The following is a 21,806-nucleotide window of genomic DNA, read 5'->3' on the forward strand; positions in this document are numbered from 1 at the left end:
GAAGGCCTTTAGCCTTTTCTGGGAATGGTAGCATTTCCCTCACTTTTAATATGATTTTGACTTTCAGTTTTATGACCTGAGAGTAGTACAAAAGAGTACCTTACTTCCATGGTTTCAGTTTTAATAAATCTATGATGGCTTTGTATTATTTGTCCAATTTGAACACTGAGAAAAATCATACCATAGAAGTATTCAGAAAGATTTCATTTGAAAATAAAGTACCAACTCTGCATTTTGTTAATATTCATTTTATAAAATACCTCAAAAGAACAGAAAAAATACTTGGTTACATAAAAACAGAATTGAAAAAGAATGAATAAAATATAAATTAATTGAACACATAACTATTTTGCAACTTTAGACACATTTTTTAAAAAGTATTAAAACAACATAATAGTAACTGGAAAGGAAACCCTTTACTCTATTGCTTTTTATGGAAACTTCCCAGAAGCACTAAAATTCCAGGTTGACAGGTAGTACCTGTACTATTTAAAATATAGTGTAATTTGCTTCCAGATCTGTCATTTCAACAGAGACATTTTAAAACCAGATTAGGTAATTCAGTGCAAATTAAAATTTCAAGTTGAAAATCTGAGAAGTGATACACAAGAAATGCTTCTGGAACTTAAAAATTAAGTAAATTCACATTATGAAGAAACTTTTGGGAACTGTTCTTGCTGTGTGAAACACTGAATTAGCAAGGGGCCCTTTGGAGTTGCACTGAAGGCTGTGTCTATACCACATCTGTCTGCAGCATGGGCAAGGGGAAGTGGACAGGGGCGAGCTGAAGGTCAAATTGGGGAGGTTCACATTAAACAGAAAATGTTTCTACTCTAGAAATGGTTGTAGTATATCAGATATCAAGGGAAAAACAAGACTGGACATAAATTTACTGAAATATTCATGAAGATAAACGTATTTAGTGATGAGGATTAATATTGGCCATGATTTTCATCTTGCAGATTTTAAATATTGGCTTCAGATCCATGAATGGCATTCAGCAAATGTTGAGAATGAGGAGAAATGTCTAACTTTGTGGATCACAGTGAAGCCAGGTCTGGGTCGTCTCCAAGCACTAATAGGTAGTTTTATAATGAAAAAATATTTTTGTTTAAATATTTCTTTAAAAATATTCTTTTTGAGAGTGATGTCATAGGCAATATGCAGCTATGAGTTTTCATGGCAGTGTTTGAGAGAACATTTGCCTCTTTCCATTCTATTCTGTATGACTCTGCAATTCACTATTGTTACAGAGAAGATTAATGAGTGCTATGCTACTGAGTACAAGATGCAGAGTTTGTGGCGGGGGCTAGACTCATGTTTGCAAATAGTCTCCCTGCCCTGAACTCTGGTCCAACTTTACAACATTGTCAAGTCCTTTCTTCTTAACTTCTCACTGAAAATTTCAATGTATTATATGAAAACTGAATGAAAACATACTCTGCTTTGTGACATTCTTACGTCATCCCCTCATCCACTAAGAACGCCATGGCAGTATTATCACAACACAGTGACACTTTGGCTTTCAGCCTGTACCCATCATCATCGATTCATAATAAAGCCAACATGACATCAAAACTAGTAAAAGAAAATTCAAGACGACACAACTTGGGAGTTCAGAAAGCAATAAAAAATTATCCAACGCTGTTCCCAATGTACAAAAAACTGCACTCAGGCCTGCTCACAGGAAGAATATATAATGCAAATTTAAAATTTCCCTTTAAGGACAGAACTAGTTCAGAATCACAGAAATTCATTTAAGTGCAAAAATTACTAAAGGCTTGCACATATCCCCAAGTATCCTCACCTCCCATGAGCATAGCATTGTACAAACAGGCACACGCCACCTTGCAAAGAAACGCTGTCATCCCCTCCCTGGGTCAGCCCAAGCCTTGCATACCAACTTTGCCAGATCTGCCAGATGTCGGCTGTGTCCTCTTGAGTCCTGACCGCAAACTAATGCATCACACTGGGTGTGAAGAGTGGCTGACACATGCATAAACTCACACTTAATCCATACTTAGAAAATGTTCAGCAAGCTCAAGCATTTTTCAGAGTTTTGTCTCATTTCTCTAAATTCTCATTAGGAGTAAGAAAAGAAAAAAAGTAGGTATCTGGAAAATTTTAAAGCTCTGGTGCCACCCTTCTAGGTTTTGTCCACCACAGACTTTTGCCATCAAAATTCATCTTTAAAACATGATACTGGGATCAGCTCGTGAGTTTGTGCTTTAAAACACAGTGCCAAGAGGACACTGTAGGGGCATGATTAATATTTAGACATTCATTCAAAGTAGTAACACAGTTGCTAAAGGAACAATTGTAGTTCTGCAAAAAAGGCAAAGCTATATATTACTCTCACCTGACTGGAGGAGGGAGCAATGGGGACTAATGAGATTCTGCGAATTAAATACAAATGCTAATTTGACTGGAGAGAAAATTACCAAGAACTTTATAAAAAACAAAACAACAAAACCCAAAGCCCCACAAAAACCAAAAAAGCCTCCAAAGCACAACTGCCACAGTAGCATCGGCACTTAACAGTGCATCAAAGACTGACTGTTTCCACCATAACAGCTCCCGCAGCCCTTAAGAACTGTGGCGTACGGTATAATCTCTCAATAGGAACAGACCGCTACTTGACTTTGGAGAAGGTACAGTGCGTCTGTGACTTAGCTGAAGGGTATTCGTGTCGGGAGGGGGCCCTCTTATTCAGCATGCCTGAAAGTAAGGCAGATATAAATATGTGAGAAGCTCATTCAAAAACTCCATTCGGGTATATTCTTGTGCAAGTGAATCTGATATCTGTAGTAGCTGTTTTCTAGTATTTTAGATTTTTGCAGTGCCATGGTGCTCCTGGGATGAGAGAGAGATACTGTGGAAAACTAAAAGTTATGAAACTTAAACTACCAAGGCAAGCTCTTCTATATTAGGTAAAAACCCCTTATAAAAGGCAGTTTATTAACGAAATGTTTTATACATTCAGGTTTTTTCTCATCTCAAAAATGATGGTTTCCAAAGAAAAGACTCAGTAGTGAAGACCATACACATAGTTTTTTGCATTAGTTTGATATGTTGAAAGTCAGACCCTTTAAAGCATTTTGTAAATGGTAGAAATGGCATTGGACCTGGGGTGGGGAAGGATGGAGATGGCGGCGATCAACTTGAAGAGGTGATTTTGCTGTTGATGTGGACAGCAATAGAGGTTATGGTTACGAGAAATGTTACAGCAGACCGGACCGCTCTGTCAAGGGTCGGTCAATAGCACAGTACAGGAATCAAAAACACAGACTGCAACTTTGCCAACTTGTAAACAAGGAAAAGCATTTCACAGATTCAATTTTCAAGGGAAGTAAACGTCTTTAAATTATTTTTGTCAGTTCAACCCTGATTTAAAAGTATGGCTAGCAACGCAAGGGGCCGCAGTGTCGACGTCCTCAGCACGCGGCATTCAGAGCAACACTGGGCTCCTTCCTCAAGACGCTGCGTGGGGAGGTGGCTCCCTCGGATTCCATCGCAGTCTGCTCTCTCCGCACTCCCGGAATATTTGTCAACTGCTCTGCATTCTGGCATTTATAGTTCTGGCTGCTATAGATTTAGGCGCGGGGAGACTGGAGGAGGGATGGCAAACTCTCGAAGGATGCTGCGGGCCACTTCGACATTATTCTGGGCAATCTCTAAGGCTCTCTTTACCTCTTCAAAGGCATATCCCTCTCCCATGAGTTTCGCAATTTTTGCATCGACATTTTCCAGTGCTGCCTCAGGCCCGTGGGGCTTTCTGTGGTGGATTTCTGGTGCAGTCCTGCGGGGTCTTGGCTTGGGAGGTCTGGCTGGTGCTTGTGAACCATCTGCGGAGATTTCACAAGACAGATACCATTGAGACAGTGCCACAAAAATGAAGGCACTAAAACAAAATAGTTTTCTCTCTCCATCTTATGCTAAAACAATATTTTTCATTGTCTTTGCAAATAAAATTGTTCTTTCTATAGACCAAGAAACTTACAAAATCACTGATTCCATATTTTATTTTTTAAGACATATGACAGAAACACATATAGAACAAATCAAAATCATTGTCTAAGAAACGATATTCTCAGATATTCACAGCAGAACGCCCTCAAAATGTCCTATGTTGTACTTATATAACAACACAACTACTCTGAGAAACACATGTCCTAGGGTGTGTATCTTATTTTTTTTTTTTTTAAAGATGAATCACACAAGTATTGCTATTTATTTTTTGTGGTACCAGGGATTGAACTCAGGATCTTGTGCTTGCAAGGCCAGTGCTTATTCTACTGAACTATCTCCTCAGCCCTGCCTATCTTATTTTTGAAGTTAATGTTACACCTTATTTATATTACAGAACAAGAAATGAAAAAGAAAACTCTATGACTTTCCACTATTAGTCAAGAGGATAAAGCGAATAATATCCAGTCCTCTGCTCACTTTCTGAGCACAGATCCCAACGTAGAAGTGTTGTAGGAAATAAAGCCGACTGAGGAGAAGCCCTGGGGGTGGAGAGCTGCGCTCTGGACAGTGACCCGATGATAAGAGTTTCTTAGAGCAAGACCAGTGCCTGTGACCCAATACTCCTGAGAAAATTAACCATCACACAGAGCATGGGTTACTCTTGTGCACATAACCACACACTCGCACTGTAATTTTTTTTTTTTTTTTTTTTTTTTTTGCGGAACCGGGGCTTGAACTCAGACCCCTGCGCTTGCCAGGGAAGCGCTTATTCTACCGAGCCATCTCCCTGGCCCCTCACACTGTAATTTGAAAGCCTAGATTAAAATGAAACTTAAAAGAATGTCAAATTCATGCCAGGAAACACATTTATAGACTTAAGACTGTCCAGACAACAGTATTTGCTTAGTGGCTTTCTCCATAATCGCCGCCAAATGTCAAATGATAAACCTGCTGTCACATTAAGGGAGACACTGAAGTCGCAGCTAGTGTCTCACACATGACGTGACCATTCTGTCCCTGCTTCCTGCTGCCTCGCTGTTTCTTCAGTGGCAGCAGGAGCCACTGTAGGCTTACATATGCAATAGTAATAAAATTAAAACCCATAAAATTTTGTTTCATATTTTATTGTTTAATTTTATGTATTTGGTACAGGGTCTCACTATGCAGCTGGGACTCGTAGTGGTCCTCTTGTTTTCAGCCTGTTCAGTGCTGGGATTACAGGTGCGCGCTGCCACACCCCACACCTGCTCTGTGGCTGGCTCAGCATGCCACTGGGGTGGCGCTGGCAAGGCATGTGGTGCTGGGGTTTGCGCACATTTTCTTTTTAAATGAAGAGTACAATACTTTGCTGTGCGCAGGTAACTTGTAAAGAATGTCATCCCATTCACAATTTTGACAATAGAAATGGTCACACACATGAAAGATTCTGGGTGGAAGATGCTTCTTTCTACATCAAATTCTATGATGGTTTTATTTTAAAACTTTGGTTTTTAATAGAGCACCATCCAGGTTTTAAAAAATTATGCCTGTAGATAATGTATACTAAACTATGTACATATGCAAGAACATAGAATTTCTGGGCCTTCCTAAAATTCATACTATTTTTTTCACCTATAATTAAACAGCTGAATTATTATGGGCCACAAAATTGCATTTTTAGTATCTTTTGAGATTATATTTTCATATTAAGTATTTTCATTATGCAGAGACAGAGGATAAATTATACTTTGCTTCAAACAATTTGCAATAACTATTCGCAATCCTACCAAGTTTTATTTAAATTACTATGAAATGCATGCATTTAAATAATCTGTTCTGAGATACTTTTTTATATTTTATTTTTAATATAAAGTACAGACATGAACTGCAAGTCTAAACATATGCTAATATTTTTTAAAGATTTCTAATGTTATTTTGTTTTGGTACAAAATACTGAGAAAGGCACATGAATATTACACACGTCTGAAAAGAAAGCAAGAAGGTTATTATGACCTCTAGGGCCACAGCTCTTTGTACAACTGGTGTCCTAGCTTCTTTGTGGCTGATAAAAACCCAACATTCATAATGTACAGAAGGAGGGCTTTGATTTCCTAAAGGTTTCAGCTCATGAGTGGCTGGCTCCAGGGCAAAGACATCATAGTGGAAGAGCACAGTGAAGCGAAGCGGGTTCGTTTATGATGGTTCTGAAGCAGAGTGGGAAAGAATACCAGAAGGCAGTAGAGGGACTAGCAACCAGAACAGCAGGCCAGACTATGCCACACCAAGACCTAAACACTCCCAGAAGTGGACTCCACCAGCCCCTGGATAGATCCCAAAGCCAGTCACAATGAAACTCTGTACTACCCCACAGCTGGTAATCACTTCTAACCAATCAGAACTTTTAGTTTTACTATAAATATTTATCTTTGTATTTTGGCAAATATATGTAGGTTTTGTATCTTTGATACAATATGTACATATCTTTGATCTTGGCAGAAAACACTAAAAAGCATGGAAACTATTGCCAGTTCAAAAAACAGGATGAACCCAGGAAGACAAGACAGCTGACTCAAGTACCTATAATTCTCCAAAAACAAGAACCAAGTTATCTGGTAGATAGCTGTAATCTGAAGTTACACAGAACGCAGGAACTCAGCAACACTGACTAGAACCCTGTTAAGATTCTGAAACCTGGCACCATAGTTTAGTAAGAGAAAGAGAACACACAAGCATATGCCAAGTTGGCTCCACACCAGGGAAAGGGAAGTCTCCCCTTTCCAGGAGTAAAGAAAAAACTCTTTACTGTGGATGCTGGCAGTCTTAGCCTCTGGCAAGTTTCACAATCCTCAGTGGTTTGGAACCAGTAAGGTGGTTATAGCTTGTGTCTAGATGTGACCTCCAGTCCCTACCATGCAGTCATTGGTGGGAGTTTAGAAAGTAGCTAGATTACTGTGTGACTGCAGACCAATAGTGAAACTGGGATATTATGGATGTGGACAAGGGATGCCCCACCCTGGGAATGGTAGCCCCAGTCAATAGGCTTGCAGCCTGTATAGAATATAAAGAGACAGAAAGCAGGCAGGCTGCTGCTACTTGCTGCCTTGTGCCTGCCCTGTTATGCCATGGACTGTTTGTCGTCCATGACACCCTTCTGCCATAGAGCCATCTGACTATGGACTGAAACCTCTACAGAGTGTGTTATAATTAAATCTACCTTTAACTTTTGGTACTGGGTATTTTGTCTCAACAAGAAAAATAACAATAGTAGTCTTGAATTGGAAAAGCGTCTTCTGGTATTATTTCTTGGTGAACAATCAGGGTTCTGCAGCCAGACACTGTCATGAGAAAAGGCTATTATCTGAGTTAGGACTGATTTGGGGGTGAGAAGCCCCTGCATATTCCCAAACATAGGATCCCACAGACATTCTACTGCACTGGTTCCAGGATAGTGGCCCAAAAACCCAAAGTGGTCAAACACAGGGCCAGTGAGTGTCACCAAAGCCAGTGAGTGCATTGTATCATAGGAGAAAGGCCCTGTGATGTGGAGGGGACAGGCAGCTTCAAGAAAGAAGAGATCAGTGTTCTTGCCCTCTGAGACCATGGAACTAGCTACCTGCATGGAGACTTAGGCCTATGCCAAGATTGAAGCCAAGTGGCAATGGGGTGTGTGGACCCTGCTTATATTACTTACGTGCCTTTTCCTGACTGGGCCGGGAGGGACTACCATGGTTCCCACTGCTGTTGCCCCACAAGGGTGTGCTAAGGGCCCTGAGCATCTCCATGATTTCACCTTTTGCCTGGACTCCAGGTGCATACAGGGAGCCAAGCATAGCTCTGCAACTCTCTGCTCTACTCCTATGGGGACAATGCCATAGGACAGCAGAGAAAACACCACAATTCCTGCTGCCACCAAGCTGAGGCAGCTGCCAATGTGCATCTCACTGGATACTGCTGTCAGGACAATCTGTGCTCTCACCACCACCTGGTCAGAAGACACGTGCCTCAAGACCCTAACCACTGTTGGTGCTGCCACTACCAGAGTCATCTACTAACAGAGCTGGCATCAGAAGGACCTGCAGTAAGCCCACCCTCTGAGAAGGCCATTATTCCCACTGCGGGAACCACACAGTGATCGCTTATATCCACATCTGTGGCTGTCACAACGTCCTTAGCTGCTAGTGTCTGTACTCTTGCAGGTCCACAGAGAAAGTGGGTGTAACTGACCTGAACATTAACTAATCATAGTGGAAGGGGATAGGGGGACCCCGCTCTGCGCCCCACTGTGACGGTGAAACTGCATGGCAACAAGCAGATCGCAAGACCACCTTCAGGAGAAGCCGTGGGCAAAGAAGGCCAGCCCATAAAAGCAGGAGAGGGATTTGATCCACCAGATGCACAAATCGAAACATAGAAACATAAGAACTATGAAAAATCAAGGTAATATGATGTTCCCAAAGAATGTAATTACCCTTTGGCAATGGATTGCAAAGAAATGAACTGGACAGAATACATGACAAAAAATTAAAAGAATGATCATAAAAAGTTCAGTAAGATCTAAAACAATACAGATAATCAAGTAAGTAAAATTAGAATAGACACTCCAGAAATATGAATGAGAAACTAAACAAAGAGCAATTTTAAAAGAGCAGCAAATCTTGGAAATAAACTTAATAAAAAAAAAAAAACCAACAGAAAGTCTCAACAATGGACTATAACAAGTGGAAGTAGTAATATCTGATTTTGAAAGATCTTTGCTAACAACAACAATAAAAATTAAAACACTCAAGATCTTCACGACACCACTAAACAAGCAGACACATTCCTGGAATGCTCAAAGACAAGGAGATAAAAGCTAAGGGCATAGAAAACTTACACAATAAAATAACGACAGAAATTTCCCTAATGCAAAAAATATTGACATCCATATACAAAACCACAAATGGCACTACAGAAAAGATCTTCACAGCATACTGTCCTCAAACTGTCAAAAATTATAAGACAAATAGTTTTAGAATATAAAAGAAAGAAAGCACCAAGACACATTTAAGGGTGTATCACTAATAGCCTATTTCTCAACAAAAACTTTACAGAACAGAAGGGAATAGGGGATATATTACAAATTTGAAAAGAAAGCAACTGTTGATAAAGATTATATACTTATCAAGGCTATTCTCTGGAAGTGAATGAGAAATAAAGACTTTTTTTTTTTTTTTTTGCAGAAATAGGGATTGAACTCAGGCCCTTGTGCTTGCCAAGCAAGCTCTTGCTCTACTGAGCTATCTTCCCGGCCCCTAAACTTTACCTTCTTGACAAGCAACTGAATGAACGCGTAACCCCTAGGCGAGCCTACGGGAGGTCTATATCCAGAAATAAAAGAATCAGGATAACTAAGATGACGCAGAATGTGAGAGCATAAATTCCCATATCAAAGTCATAAAACAGAATCAAACACTTCCTAGACAGCAAGCCATCAAACCATAAAATGAACGAGAGAAATAACAAGGAATATTCAAATCAACTAGAAGATAATCAACAAAATGACAGGACTGAGTTCTGACCTAGACGCCAATAACAAAATGCAACTATACAGATGTTTGGAGCCTGAGGAACTTTCAACGGATAGTGAGTGGGTCATCAAAGTCAGAAGGAAATTTAAAAATTTCTGAAATGAAAATGGAAACACCATGTATTAAAACTTGTGGGAGAAGCAAAAGCAGTACTAAGAATGAAGTATATAGTAATACGTGCCTACATCAGAAAGAAAGATCTCGAATGAACAATCTAAGGATGCAGCTTAAGTATTTAGTGCAGAGGCCCACCAAGAGGACTTTTCTTTAAAGAAGAGCAACTGTCTCATTCTGCCTAAAGCAGGCCCTGCTTCCACAGACTGATGTGTGCAGAGCTGGCCAAGTTTCTCCCTAACCCTCAGCTGGCTTTAAGCAATGCATTTATTTTCCTTTCCGACTCTGATGACCCACTATTCATTCAACATTCCTCAATGAGACTATATTTTTGAATTCTTTAAAATACTCCTTTCTTAGAAAGCTTAGCCATAAAGTTAAAATAAGTTGTATTTACAAGGAGTTGTAGCAATCTTACCAGAAATGTCAGGTAAATTTTTAAAAGCTTTAATGAAAGACAGATTATTTATTGTAAAATAAGCCTCAGAAGAATCTTGAAGGTACCAAATTCTGAGTGCAAAGGCAATCCTGAAGGCCAAACCAGTCTCTCCACTGGAGTGAACTAAACTAGTGGGTAGCCAGGAAGCCCTCACAGCTGCACCTGAACAGACCTAAGCTGGAGACACAGTACCATAGTTTTTGTGGTTTTACTATTGTTATGGCTTATATCTAGATATCCACCAAAGGCCTCATGGCTTAGAGCTGGGTGTTTGGGAAGTTACTGGATCGCAGGTGTGCGACACTCTACAGCTAGTGAGCCAGGTGTGGTGACGAATGCATTCAAGGGGAAGATCCACCTTGGGTATAGGTGGCACCAACCAACTGGCTTTGGCCTGATGGAACAGAAAGGGAAAGGAGGAGGGTATTCTGCTGCTTCCCACTGCTCTCCCCTCTGCTGTGCTGCCACGCTTGGGGCTAGCTGACTACTGCCTGAAACCTCTGCAAATTGTGAGCCAAAATAAACCTCTTCTACTTCATCCCAGCAGTGAGACAGTAACTAAGATAACCATGTTTGTAAACACTTTAGGGAGCACACTGAAATAGCTGATGGTACAGCTAGCTGAGATGCTCCAAGTAATAAGCAGTACTATTTTATCACTTATGTAATAATAGCTTAGGCTTTTTCTGTAAATGGCTATTTGGATATATTTCAGCAAGGTCTGTTACAGTTCTTTCTGAAATTTCTAATGAAGAGCTAACTGAGTTTCACGAAACTTTTTTTTTTTTTGTGGAACCAGGGATTGAACTCAGGCCCTCACGCTTGCCAGGGAAGCGCTTATTCCACTGAGCCATCTCCCCAGCCCCTACATTTTCTATGTATAGCATCACATAAGTGTGCTCATTCTGATACCCCTCATAGAAGTGCATTATTTATCTTGATTCCAAAGCTATGAAGTTTATTAATATTATTTTTCTGGAAGCAAAACAGTGGCATTTTATGATGAAGCTTACGAGTCTGACATATCTTTACTGCAGTGGAATATTCTATGTGGTAGTTGGCATTCGAGCACTTACAGCAGGCCCAAGTAAGCCATGCAAATGAACAGCATTTTTAATGCTAGTTTTGTGCTGGTATTAGTCTAAAGATATTTCTGTCTTAATGAGAAAATAAGAGAACACAACACTTCTCTGTCAAGAGATTCCCCCCGTTTCACAAATGTGTTAAGGCAAGTAAGATAAATACATAAATCTTGAGTGAATGAATGTGGCTGTGCTGACTGATCTTTTTAATCTTTTTCATTTATGTATTTGGTACAAAGTCTCACTACACAGCTTAGACTTGTAGCGATGCTGTTTCAGCCTTCCTAGCACTAGGATTACAGGTATAGGCCACCACGCCCAGGTTGCAGGGCCAGCAGGGCATGTGGTACCGGGGATCAAGCCTGGGTCCTCGTGCTTGCCAGGCAGGTGCTCAGATCGCTGAGCTATCTCCTCTGCCCACCAAAGGAAGTATTAAGCCTGTTTTCTCTTTCCCTGAAGCATTTATATGGGCATTTCTTTCATAGAAGCTTTACAAGCAAAATGCAAAGGTGATAAGAAACACTTACAGAGCCAACGCTCTTCAAATTCCACAAAACAAACCAACCAAACAATCAGAAGCCAGGTGCTGTGAAAAACAGAGGCTGTCCTCCAGACAGCTGCAGCTTCAGAACTATCACCAGCCCGCTCACCTGATGAGGGAGGAAGCTGGTCGTAGTCCTGCGATGCTCTGCTGGGCTTGCCGTTTTCTCCTGGTAATCTTCTAGCAGGAGGCAAAGGAACTTGGCTGCTTGCTGGATCAAAAAATGGATCTTAAAAAGAAAGAATTTTGAAATTAAAGAGATTATTTCTGTTGATTGGCTAAGAAAAACCTGAGAATTCTTTTATACGGATTATAGCTTTCAAAAATAAATTAGAAAGCTAATCTTACAACTACTATGAGCCACTTTCTACTCTGCATGCATATTCTTAAACTAATTCACTCGCTACAATGTGTTCTTCCCATGTATTTCTGGGTAGTTTGTATTTATAACATTTAAAAAACTCATAGTCATCAGAGCTCTTATTTAATTATAAAATTGCTAGTGATAAAGATAGTTTCTATACCAATCAACTCTTTGCAATGAACAGAAGCTCTTTGAACGAAAAATAGTTTGAATCTTTCCTTTTAGTCTTATCTAATCACTTAATCTATCTAAGCATAAGGCAGACAAAACTCTTTAAAACTAACCCGAAATTCGGGTTTTGTGGGGATTAAGTGAATTTATATATCTAAAAATCTTCTGCACATTTAAGCACATATAATAATGCTCAATGCTGGATCTTCTATGCTAAGAATCAGAACTGTTTTCTGGCTTAGTGAAGAGTAAAGACATTTGTTAAGACCCGTGCTCTTACTAACACAAAGGCTTGACTGTTCATTAAATATACTTTATCACTTTAGCAGTCAGGAATAAGGTGTCTGAAATTGTTAAAAATATAAATTATATATAAATCAAAATTATTTTACTATTAATGATGTTTACTAATTGGCACTAAAGGGAGAAAAGGATGTTTTCAGTGTAACTGCATTAAATCATTAGGACTATGAACCAAAGTGGTTTAAAGTTAATTAGCACAATGTGGGATTAAATCATTAGAACTGAGTCCTTCTCTAAGTAGATAAGTATTATCTCTGAAATCAGGATTCACCGGAACTTTCTCTGGCTGTCACTTCCACTCTGCACTCCCCTCACAGGGCTTTCTCTCGCTGGCAGGCTCTCCAGAGATAGCGCTCAGTCCAGCGCTGGGGATCTTGCTTCCTTCTGTTTAACTCGTATCTCCCAAGTTTAATACATCAATACTTGATGGAAAATACCTGTTCCATGTTTTGTCTAAGATGTCTGATATTCAGACAGATAGTGAGGTTAAGCTCAACTGCCTATGTTGTAGGATAGTAATAATAAGCTTCTCTTCTGGAGGGTTAACAACTTAAGTTTGCAGACCAAAAATTAGAGAAAGAGAATGGCTGCAAGGACAGCCAACATTTTGGCCCTAGCCAAAAGGTCCAAGAGGACTCAAGACATAGGAGAATCTGTACTGTAACATCCTGTAATTCAACTGTGTCCCAAATTTTCTGATCAAGGAGATTATGGGGCCACAGAAGAAAGTGATCGATAATGTAGAGTATACCTAAGGAGAGTCACATGGAGAGAAAACATTCTCTCAGGCTTTCTCAGAGAGCAAATTGGTCAAGCAATGGCCGTGACTCATCCACATGGCTGACACTGACAAAAGATCTACAAATTGCGGTACAGGGTTTCAGGGTAAGTCCTGAGGGGATCTGACTGACCTTATCAGATACAAAAGTTACATTTCTTGTTATATAAGTCTTGCTTTATCTTGGTCTTAACCATCCAGCAGAAAAGTATAAAATCAAGGTATAAAAAGTAAAGCCATATTAATATGTTGAGCTGTAAAAGGTTCTAGTCAACAACTGACACTGCCAGTCTTGTGGATAACCCACTACTATTATAGACTACTGGACTATATTGGATTACTCTGCTGAATTCATGTACCTACAATGTACGAATAGCAATAGAATACACATCTCTGACAAAAGTAAACAAAAAAGGGGATATAAATGGACTATTTTGTAGTGGAAATTATATGTGTGTGTGTGTGTGTGTATACACAATAGCATAAATCTGTATACAGCTACTTTCTCTTAGTTCAATGAGAAGGTTTTGAACTAATGTGTAGACAAGGTATCATGTCTTTATCTTATACTAGGAATAACTACTACAAAGACAACAATATGTAATATATTAATTATTGTAACTGTACTACTAACCTGTTTTGCAACTGTATCATTGCTCCTTCTTAATAAAATTATTAAAATATAAAAAATACTTATTGAAATATTGAAAAAAAATCGTATCTCCCAACTCAACTACAGCACCCATCACTCTGCTTGGTGAATAGCTTCCACTTAATAAATGTTGTCTTTTAGCTACTAAAAATAAATACAGATTCCTATTTTCATCAAAGCAGTAAAAGTTGAACTGCTAACAAAAACCAGTTATAAATATTAAGAATAGCTTTTATTTTATTGTTTAATGTTTGAGTTTGACAGTCTAAGAATTTAAGGAGAAAATTAATGTTTAGAATTGCCTATTTGTCCTATTTTTATACTGATAATGTAAGGCAAGATCAGAGCCATTACTGGTTATTACTTTAATTATTTTGGACAGCGGTAGTCATCACCAGCCTTGCTGGGGACTTAAGAGATGCAAGGTAACTTAACTCACTCTCATTAAACTCCTTATTAAAGTAACTCAAGGTCTGAGTTAGGGCGAGGGTCTTGCTAAGTCAGTAAACTGTTCGGGCTGAACTTGTGATCATCCTGCCCTTGGCTCCTGGAGCGCTGAGGTAACAGGCCCATGCTGCAGTGCTATGGCCTGAGCTCTCAATATTTGAAGAGTTGAGTCTTGCTGAAGTATTTTAGGAGGAAATGAGGTCATTCTGATTCAGTACAAGGGATACTGACTTTTGATTTCTCAGAAGACCCAAATATGTAGTTACTGTATAAATTTTGAAATATCCAAAGCTTTAAATAGTCTCCATTAAGTTTTTAGCCTTAATGGAGAACTAGAAATAGGTTCCTATTTCTAATTCACCATTAGGGCTGAAAAGTAAAATCTGGATCTACTTCACTGCCATAGACAGACAGACTACAACCTACGCATTGTACTATGCTGCTCCACTAAGCTACTTCACTTAGGCACTAGGTACATATGTGAAAAATATTACTATAAATGGCAACAGCACTTAAGACTCCACTCTAAATGACTAGCAGTTTTAAAGTTGGAGGAATTTGTGAGCTCAAAGAAAAACACACATACAACACCAGTGCTACACAGAGTATCAGTACTAACTGTCCTCTAACAAGGGACATTTGAAAAGCAGTAACATTTTTCTAAATTAAACTCCTCAAGAATTACAAGTTTAAAACCAAGTTTAGGATTAAGATATACAAATTAAAAATACTGTGAAAAATACTGTGACCTGAAGCACTTCTAAACTTCCACTCGTGTAAAAGAAGAGAGAAAATTGATGTTAAAATGATGGCACATTCTTTTGTGGCTATTTATAATTGGGAAGATTTTTAAATAGTACACAGATGCAGAACATAATTGCTGCAAGGGATTCAAAAAGCCACGTAGGCAACACAAAGTTTTGATTTTGCTGCTCTTATCCTCTAACTCACATTCAAAAATCGTCCAATATGCAACGACATAGCCCTGGACTGAAATCCTTTCGACCTCCAATCCTTTCAGGCCTCACTACCCAGGACATAATGATTATTTATTTATTTATTCATTTAAAGATAGCGTCACACTATGAAGCTAAGGTAGCCCAGGTCACCCTTGAACCTGTGGTAATCCTCCTCTCGAGTTATTTCTACCTTCTGAGATGATATGGAAGAAATATAACCCATCCCTCACAGATATACATTAGAATTTTCTGCTATTATTCTATCTTTGGGTTAAACATTCTGCATTTCTTTAATTCACGGTGGTGTTCTGAAGGTTAAATGAACGTCCTTCGCCATTCTAGTTGCACATCTTTGGGAACATCTTAGCCCAGCATATCTAAAATCTAAGCACCATCAAAATGGACCAACAGGCTTGGGTATTATGCTCTGAGTGTCTGATTTAAGGTCCTGAGTTTTTTTTATATCAAATAAGATCTTAGGGCTGGCCAAATAGCTCAGCAGTTTAAGGTGCCTGCAAGCAGGCGCAGGGGCCGGGGGTTTGATCCCTGGGCCTAGGGTGCCGGCCCCGCCCCCTAGGCACAGAGATGGCAATTGAGACTGGGTGTGGTGGTGCATGCCTGTAATCGCAGCTCTTGGGAGGATATAAACAGGTGGATCACTACGAGTCTGATCTAGCTGTGAGACCCTGAACACCCTGTAGACACTTCCCTAAAATACCAAAAAAACAACAACAACCAAAAAAAAAACCAACAAGTAAGATGTTTCTGAGGCACAAACACTGCTAATCTGGAAAGTACAGCTGGGGACCTCTGCTGCACTAGCCCTTTATTCCTTCAACACCCGCACACAGCGGTCTACACCCAGTGGGTTACATGTGGGCTGGGCACTGCATCCTGATTCCAATTCTGTGAGTGTAACCCCAAAATGGCAGGAGGTCCTTGGCTGTTACACCTACCAATGTTTCAGAAAGTCTGTAGTCAACAATACTCTCTGAATCCTTTCCAATAATTGTTGCTAATGACCTGGCTTTTCTCTGTGTTTTACTTATACAACAGTACTTCTGGTTCAATTGGAGAAACTTTCATCTATCTTTAATAAAGTCAAGTCTACCAGCTGTTAAAAAGTTTTTATTGTGACTTTAAGATTGGGTAAGGACTGCCAAAGAGATTGTCAGCTTAGAGGAGTATGTAAGGAAAGGTGGTGGTGGGCTGCCACGCAGGCTGCCGCGTGGGTTGCCCACTTTCCACACACCTCAGAGACGTCCCACAGAGGAGAAGCAGGCCAAAAGGCTGCTCCTGGTTTTGTTCCTCAAGCACGAGACCTGGCAGGCAGTGGCAGGCAGGCTCCTACTTCAGCCCCCAGCACAAGGGAACACTTTTTTGTATTACAGAACAAAACATAAATGACAGAAAAGCATGAAGCTTCTGTTGACAACTCCAGGTTTTGTTAAGATATGATTATCCTGTCGAGAAGAAAGGAGTCAGGTGCAGAAATGGGCACTGCTACATTTCGTACAAGAATCCCTGTATGAAAGCCTAAAATAGAAAGCAGGCAGAGGACCACCATGCATGGCCCTGCTGGCTGTCCCCCTTCATCTTGCGGAGTCAGGAGGTTGCATTGTGGAAACACAACGTGGCCACCTGAGAAGTGCGACTACAAGGAAGCCAGAGGGTGGATCCAGAATTCATTATACAGGAGGTGAATGTATGAGAAAGTCCAACCACTTCTTTTAAGACAGCTAGCTTCTGTCTTTAGGAATAACGATTTCCTCGAGGAAGCCAACTCTCAGTAATGCTTAGGAACATTATCGCTGTAGGACAAAACATCTGTGACAAACAGCAGTCCAATGCTCACAGTTCTAGTCAGGTATCACATTATTTACCCTTTTAAGATTCCAAGTCTAACGAACTGAGCTTTAGCAGCAATGGCATATTCTTTCATGAAGTTTAATTTTGAAGTTAAAGAAGAGCTATCACAAATCTCTATGCCTTTAGACAGTTTATTAATTTTTGGCACAGTAATACTCAAATGCTTATTTATGAGGTTACATATGTTCTATATTATTGTATAAGATAACTAAATATTCATTTTGAAAAGCAAGAGAGATAATATATCTGACTTTAAATACAAAATAATCACTCAAATGAAGGTAATACAGGATCTGGTCTAGACTGGAAATTTGTCTTCTAATGGCATGAAAGATTGGAAAAGAAAAACGTTTCTTCCTTTTTCTTAGAAGTGTGAATAGGAAGCAGTATCTTGGGAACAGAATGACAATACTTCCACATAGAAAGCAGGGCCATGGGCTGGCAACACGTTCACGCTGCCAGCCTCACAGTCTAGGCTGACCTAAGTATTGAGCTCCTTGGTAACCATCCAAAACTGAAACAAGCAAATGTACAAATGAAATGGAGTGATTTCCATAAGTCTCATTTATCTAAAATGTCAGGGGAAGATTTCATTTTGAAGTACTAGGGTTTTTTTTAGCAATTAATCCAAAGAAGTGATTTATGAAGATTTTGTAAGTCAATGAGCAATGCAATTATGATAAAGATTTAAAACATTTTATAATTCTTTAAATAAACAGGCAAAAGTTGGTATCTGCATAAAATGTTCTCTGCTAACTCACTGAAAGGCTGACTTTATTTTAAAAGAAACAACTACACTGAGGTTTCACCTACTGGGGCTAATGTCACATTTACAAAAGGCGCTAAGGACCTTGCAGGAATCTAGCTAGAAACTATTGAGAACTTAGTATCAGAAAAGCTTAAATAACTCAGAATTATTTCACTCATTTAAAAAACACCCAAGTCCACATGTAAAAGCAAAGGTTTCAGTTAGCATAAGTGAGAACACAGCAAAGTGAATCCGTTCATACGCAGGCATATGGCAAAGCCTCACGGGTGAGGACCCGCACTTCCTGCTCAGACCAGATGGCGGATGAAGCTCACCCTGTGGTGGCTGCAGGGGGCACTTAACAGGAAGTTCAGACAGTGTCAGCCTTGGTATACTTACTGCTGAAAGTAGAGATTGTTAACAAAAATAAACCACTTTTTGAAACTGAAGTTGTATATACAGTTACATAATCATAACTTGCATCTCATTAAGTATCTTCAAACTTTCTAAACTGGCACACCAAACTGGAAAAAAACTGTAAAAAACGAATGCTAAAGGAGACTAATGGTTACATAAGGACTGTAATGGTTAATACTCCCAAATTTTCACTGAGGCATATCGGCAGCCAAAAGAAAAACAGCATTTTAAAAGGGCTTTTCATGATTAATGTTATACAGAAATACAAAGCAATTTTTTTAAAAAATTTTACATTTTACCAAACCACATCCCAGAGGGAACTTATTTCAGATCCCAGATTATACTGTCACCAGCAGGACTGGTAGAACACTTAATACCAGCAGATCCAACACAACTGATTGCATAAATGTTTTAACTGTGTCCTGGCTACTGTGATAATGCAGTTTACTAAGTGTTTTCAATTTTATTTGTACAGCTCAGTAGACTTAAGTGTATTAATTTAAATGTATTACTTTGTCCTTGAAGACCAATAATTTGAGAACATACATGAGTCACTAAAAAATAGCAATAAAAGGCAACCCACTTACGTCCCCTTCTGTCCCTCTGGGACAGAAACTTTCTTTCCCCCAATAAATATATTCTGCTCTTAAAAACAAAAAAGCAACAAAATAAAATAGAGATGTTTTAAAGAAACTTTTTATGATACGAATATATTTATTTTGAATAAAATTATCACAGTAAGGTTATCCTGTAACATTTAAAAACTATTAGAAAAAGAATTAAGAGTTGGTAAGGGCATGGAAAGTCTAAATTCTATCTCACTTACTTTTAGTTGGGTCATTTAGCCACTCTAGCCTTTCAGGACGCCTTAGGTAAAAGCATTTGTACTAGATCGTCTCTATACACTCTTTCTAAGTCTATGAGTCCCCATGGCTTTGGCCACCTTCCTAGTATTTTTGAACAATCAATCATTATCAATCAATCAACAAATAAGCCCACCCAAATGCAAGCTTTTCTCCTAGGGTGGTGGAGGCTCCGGAGTCACAAGCAAGCATCTGACAGTATGATTTCAGAAATAGTTCTGCTGGAGGTGGATAAGTTCTCTTTGCTTTTTTTCACCTACCTGAAGGAAGAAGGAAAAGGTCCTGCCCTGAGGATGGTCGGCTACTGGAGCCAGGAGGTTTCGAATGTTCTATGAGGCTATGCCTTGCAGGAGGTGGGGGAGGAGGGAGGGACGGGGGGAGGGCATCAAAAGCATCTTCACCTGCGTGTGAAGAAAGGTCAGAATCAGCAACAGAACTCGTGAATGGCAACTCAGTATCAAGCAAAAGCTATGAGTCAGCTTCTCTTGCTACTTATAAAGAACTTCACTGTCAGGGCTTTCCAGAAGTGCACTGACTGATAATGCCATCGAATTATTTTGTGGCCACGTCTGGAAGGACACCCACATTCAAGCACACCTTTTAGACTATTACTATGTCCCATGTTTTTCTATAAAAGGCAGCACTGGAAGTTCTGAGCTGGCTGTACCCAGTTTGTAACCTTTACATTATGAGTGCCCTGGAACGCTGAACTAAAATTCCCAGCCACCCCACCATCAGCACAGAGTTCTCTGTGTAGCAGAAAGAATTCACCGTCTGTAATTAGAAGATCACACATGCACATATAATGGAATGCTAAAGAATAGTTTAGACTAGCCCATAAAGTTTCTGCACAAAATCGTAATTAATTTAAACTGCTGTTCCAAATAATATATTTATTGTCAAAATATGCAAAAGTGCTCCTAGAGCATAGAATTTTTTTTAATGTAACTGTTATTTCTAAAGAATAGTTAAATGTAGATCTCTTTCTTGTGTTCTGAAAAGCTACTTTTATTTGATTATCTCTCAGATTTAACAAGTACCAAACACTGTCCTGTGATTTTATGTACCCTGGCTACACTTGCCTACTTTGGCTATATTTTCCTTTATCTTTGATTCTTCAAAAAAAAAGAACATTAAACACAGTTTCAATAAAAGAAATAAGGCATACATAAATCCCTACTTCTAGTAATAAAAAGTTTTATTTATTTAAGCTGAATGACTTTAAGCATAAACACAAATTAATAGTTATACCATTCATTGCACTTTTCTTGCAAAAACACGCAGACTATTTCCTTCAATCCTCATAAATATTTTTCCAATTTAAGGTATTTGAAGATACAGGAGAGCTTTACCATTCTACTTCTAGCTGTCATTTTACCACCTTCAAAATCTAGATATCAGACATTACACTAGGTGACTGACTGATACAAAGATCAAAGTGATAAGGCTTTGACTCAAGAAACTTAGATTTCATTAAAGATAAGCTAAAGAAAATGTTCGAACATGGGTAGATTTACAGGTGAAAGAACTTGGCCCCAGAGAAAGATAGAAACACTGGAAGAAAGAGAAATGTAGACAAGTTGCACTCTGCGAATTGCTGAAGAAGTGGAAAACCTGGAATATCAGAGGCTCAACACATGCATTCATGAAATGTAAGGACGGGATCTTCTAAGCTGAGTGAATATTACAAACAAAAATTTAGATGGACTAGAAAGCGAGAGGATGGACACAGAATAATTATAACATATATCTGCATTATCCTAAAAGGTAGGCACCACATACAGCTATTTAAATTTAAATTAACGAAAATTCAGTCCCAAGTCTTGCTTAGCCATACAGAAATACACACATCCTTTAGGTTCCCCACAGAAAGGCTGATCGAGGTCACAAAGACATGGGTGACAGACCAGAAGGTGCCATGTAGACAGAAGCGAGACAGTGTAAGTCAGGACCTGTAGTCATTAATGTAGGTGAGAATGAACCCTAAGCTATGGAAATACTAGGAGCAAAAGACAATGCAACTCAGAGTCGTGTTCTGAGCAAATATAGAAGTTCATTCATATTTCTAGTGACCGTAGAGATGGACCAGAAGGGTTTATGAATAGACCTTCACCATGCATCATGTTGATATGTTGAAGCCAAAGGAGTGCCTCATAAAATTAATGAGATTTAACAGTGACAAGGAAACCAGCCAACTTCAAGATATAAGGGCTGATCAAAAATACATGTTTCAATAAAAACATTACAGTCAAAGACACATTACATAGCTATTAATCTGAAGATGCAGTCTTTCAAACACACTTACTTCCTGGTTCTTGCCACCTTTTTTTGGTACTTGGATTTGAACTCAGGACCTCGTGATTGCCAGGCAGGCGCTGTGCTATACTGCTGAGCTATATCCCTGGCTTCTTGCTGCTTTCTGAAAGGGTTTAGGAAGTTGCTTTATGAGCATCTTTACAAGGTGTGATTGAAACTGGGAATCCTGCTGCCACATGCCCTCCAAAGGAAAGGCAAGCTGAGGAGCACACCAGTGTGTCCTCACGC

The 21,806-nt window shown here is 39.3% G+C and overlaps 1 protein-coding gene across 5 annotated transcripts in view; it reads right to left on the reverse strand.

The window, feature by feature from the left end:
• Positions 1-265: 265 nt before the first annotated feature.
• Cblb (Cbl proto-oncogene B) overlaps positions 266-21,806 on the reverse strand; it is a 218,102-nt gene continuing 196,561 nt past the window's right edge. For 3 of the 5 annotated variants that reach the window (XM_023704090.1, XM_023704093.1, XM_023704091.1), the window contains 3 exons: positions 19,523-19,663; positions 11,801-11,920; positions 266-3,845 (listed from right to left, as the gene is read on the reverse strand). In XM_023704090.1, coding sequence (XP_023559858.1) covers positions 3,586-3,845; positions 11,801-11,920; positions 19,523-19,663 — 521 coding nt within the window. In that variant the 3' untranslated portion in view covers positions 266-3,585. The remainder of the gene's footprint in view (positions 3,846-11,800; positions 11,921-19,522; positions 19,664-21,806) is intronic. The other 2 variants (XM_023704089.1, XM_004643958.2) reach the window with 1 other exon arrangement.

The sequence above is a fragment of the Octodon degus genome, unplaced genomic scaffold (genome assembly GCF_000260255.1).
Source record: "Octodon degus isolate 3935 unplaced genomic scaffold, OctDeg1.0 scaffold00187, whole genome shotgun sequence".
NCBI lineage: Eukaryota > Metazoa > Chordata > Mammalia > Rodentia > Octodontidae > Octodon > Octodon degus.